Source organism: Penaeus vannamei, chromosome 1, assembly GCF_042767895.1.
Source record: "Penaeus vannamei isolate JL-2024 chromosome 1, ASM4276789v1, whole genome shotgun sequence".
In the NCBI taxonomy this organism is placed as follows: domain Eukaryota; kingdom Metazoa; phylum Arthropoda; class Malacostraca; order Decapoda; family Penaeidae; genus Penaeus; species Penaeus vannamei.
In genome coordinates, this window is record NC_091549.1 from 30,595,941 (window position 1) to 30,599,070 (window position 3,130).

At 34.9% G+C, this 3,130-nt stretch overlaps 1 protein-coding gene across 1 annotated transcript in view; it reads right to left on the reverse strand.

Moving 5' to 3' along the window:
• Positions 1 to 2,727, reverse strand: part of LOC138862735 (uncharacterized) — a 2,857-nt gene extending 130 nt beyond the window's left edge. The window contains exons 1-3 of the mRNA XM_070125799.1: positions 2,610 to 2,727; positions 1,595 to 1,666; positions 205 to 1,338 (exon numbers count right to left, since the gene is read on the reverse strand). Of these exons, the coding sequence (XP_069981900.1) occupies positions 205 to 1,338; positions 1,595 to 1,666; positions 2,610 to 2,727 (1,324 nt within the window). The remainder of the gene's footprint in view (positions 1 to 204; positions 1,339 to 1,594; positions 1,667 to 2,609) is intronic.
• Between the last annotated feature and the right edge of the window lie 403 nt (positions 2,728 to 3,130).

Sequence of the window (3,130 nt, forward strand, 5' to 3'; positions counted from 1 at the left end):
TAATTTCAAAGCTTAATTTCCCCATAAAAGGCAGTTTCACATATCTATGATCTCTATTTGATGTTGATACAGTAGGTTGATTCGAGAATTTCTTACATAGAAAGGTCTTAGTCATTTTGTCAAATAAATACAGTGGATAGCCGTTTCTTACAAAACAATCTTTTAGAAAATTCATTTCATCATGGAAGGAAGACCAGTTGTTACACAGGTTGTAGGCTCTCGTGATGAGTGTTTTTATACTGTTTATTTTGTAGATGTATGGGATATTGCTAAGAAAGTGAAGGCCAAGGCCGGTAAAGGTTGGTTTACGGTAGATACTTGTGTGGAAGCGTCCATTATCATTGGTTACGTACATGTCTAAAAAGGGTAGTTGGTTGTTCTGTTGTGTTTCGCAGGTAAATTTAATGCTCTGGTGTTTAGAGTTGAGATAATTCAAAAATAAATTTACGTGCGAAGGGTGTTTGAACATGACAAAAGTATCATCAATATATCGTCGGTAGTAAATAGGTTTGAATTCTGGTGGGCATTGGATTAACCAATTATGTTCATGGTAACAAAAAAATGCATTGGCGTATGAGGGGCCAAGTGGGGATCCCATTGCTACTCCGTCTGTTTGGGTATATAGATCATTATCATACGAGAATACAGAGTGATGAGCTGCAATATGGAGTAACTTTTTAAAGCTATCTTTAGTTAAATCAAATTTGTTAAGATGAGTGGAGTTTATGTTGTTCACTATAATCTCCGATGTTTCCAGAAGTGGCATGTTCGTAAATAATGATTCCACGTCGAAACTCGCCATGGTGATGGGTTGTTCAGGGTTTAGTGAAGTGATTTCATTTGCAAAAACTGTGGAATTTTCAATTGTGTACTGATTCGTAGTTAACGGAGAAATAATTGGAATCAGAAACTTAGCAGTGTTATAGTTAAAAGTGCCAATTGAGGAAATAATGGGTCTTAAAGGAATGTTTGGTTTGTGTACTTTGGGGAGACCATATAACAATCCGGGTTTGGAACCCGAGGTTGACAGGAAATTACAGGTGCTTGCATCAATGGATGATTTAATGGTCCGGAGTAGTCTTTTTAACTTATCTTCAAGGTATAACAAGTGAGTGGACATTTCAGTAGTGATTCTCTTGAATTTAGTATGGTCACTAAGAATATTAAGTACTTTCTGATGATAGTCGTCTTTGTTTAAAATGACTACTCCCCTACCTTTGTCTGGTTTGGTGATTATTATGGACTCGTCATTCTTAAGTGATTGTAGAGGTGACGTGAAACGTTCTGCATCACTTGTTTGATTAGCCAGACGAGAGAATTTCTTGAAGGTGTTGTTGGCTATAGTTGAAATATTATTGGTGACATTATGAAATGAGTTATTATAAATATCATAGTTCTTTAGATTGTTACAAAGCTTTTCAAAATAGAGGTAAAATTTGTGAAAAGAAACTTTGGTTGGAGGCATACAATAATCCAGGCCATGAGAGAGAATATCTTTCTGTTCTTCGGTTAAGATTTTCTCAGAAAAATTAAAGATGACTGCTTTTTTCCAATTTTTTCTCATTATCAATTCCTAGTTTCAAAAGTTTGTTACTGTGAATTTTGTCAACTTCAAGTAGTTTTTTATGGACATTCTTATTGATGAGTCTCTTGATACAGATATAGTCTAAGGGAGATAGTTTAGAATTCAATAATGTTAATTCCTTATTGAGTTTTATACTCCTAGACAGAGAAATCCTCAGTCAAAAGAAAAAAGAATCTGTAATCACTGAAAAACTCAATAAGGAATTAACATTATTGAATTCTAAACTATCTCCCTTAGACTATATCTGTATCAAGAGACTCATCAATAAGAATGTCCATAAAAAACTACTTGAAGTTGACAAAATTCACAGTAACAAACTTTTGAAACTAGGTCTCCCCAAAGTACACAAACCAAACATTCCTTTAAGACCCATTATTTCCTCAATTGGCACTTTTAACTATAACACTGCTAAGTTTCTGATTCCAATTATTTCTCCGTTAACTACGAATCAGTACACAATTGAAAATTCCACAGTTTTTGCAAATGAAATCACTTCACTAAACCCTGAACAACCCATCACCATGGCGAGTTTCGACGTGGAATCATTATTTACGAACATGCCACTTCTGGAAACATCGGAGATTATAGTGAACAACATAAACTCCACTCATCTTAACAAATTTGATTTAACTAAAGATAGCTTTAAAAAGTTACTCCATATTGCAGCTCATCACTCTGTATTCTCGTATGATAATGATCTATATACCCAAACAGACGGAGTAGCAATGGGATCCCCACTTGGCCCCTCATACGCCAATGCATTTTTTTGTTACCATGAACATAATTGGTTAATCCAATGCCCACCAGAATTCAAACCTATTTACTACCGACGATATATTGATGATACTTTTGTCATGTTCAAACACCCTTCGCACGTAAATTTATTTTTGAATTATCTCAACTCTAAACACCAGAGCATTAAATTTACCTGCGAAACACAACAGAACAACCAACTACCCTTTTTAGACATGTACGTAACCAATGATAATGGACGCTTCCACACAAGTATCTACCGTAAACCAACCTTTACCGGCCTTGGCCTTCACTTTCTTAGCAATATCCCATACATCTACAAAATAAACAGTATAAAAACACTCATCACGAGAGCCTACAACCTGTGTAGCAACTGGTCTTCCTTCCATGATGAAATGAATTTTCTAAAAGATTTTTTTGTAAGAAACGGCTATCCACTGTATTTATTTGACAAAATGACTAAGACCTTTCTATGTAAGAAATTCTCGAATCAACCTACTGTATCAACATCAAATAGAGATCATAGATATGTGAAACTGCCTTTTATGGGGAAATTAAGCTTTGAAATTAGAAAACAATTAAAGATGCTTCTACAAAACAATTACCCACAAATAAAATTCACGTTTGTCTTTAGCAACAACAATTCTATTGCAATTTTTTAAAAACAGCCTACGAAATGTCACACCAACTTATGTTCTAATGTTGTTTACTTATTTACCTGTCCTGACTGCCAAGTCAGGTACGTGGGCTCAACCTCACGATGGTTACACCACCGCATATTGGAACATAAAG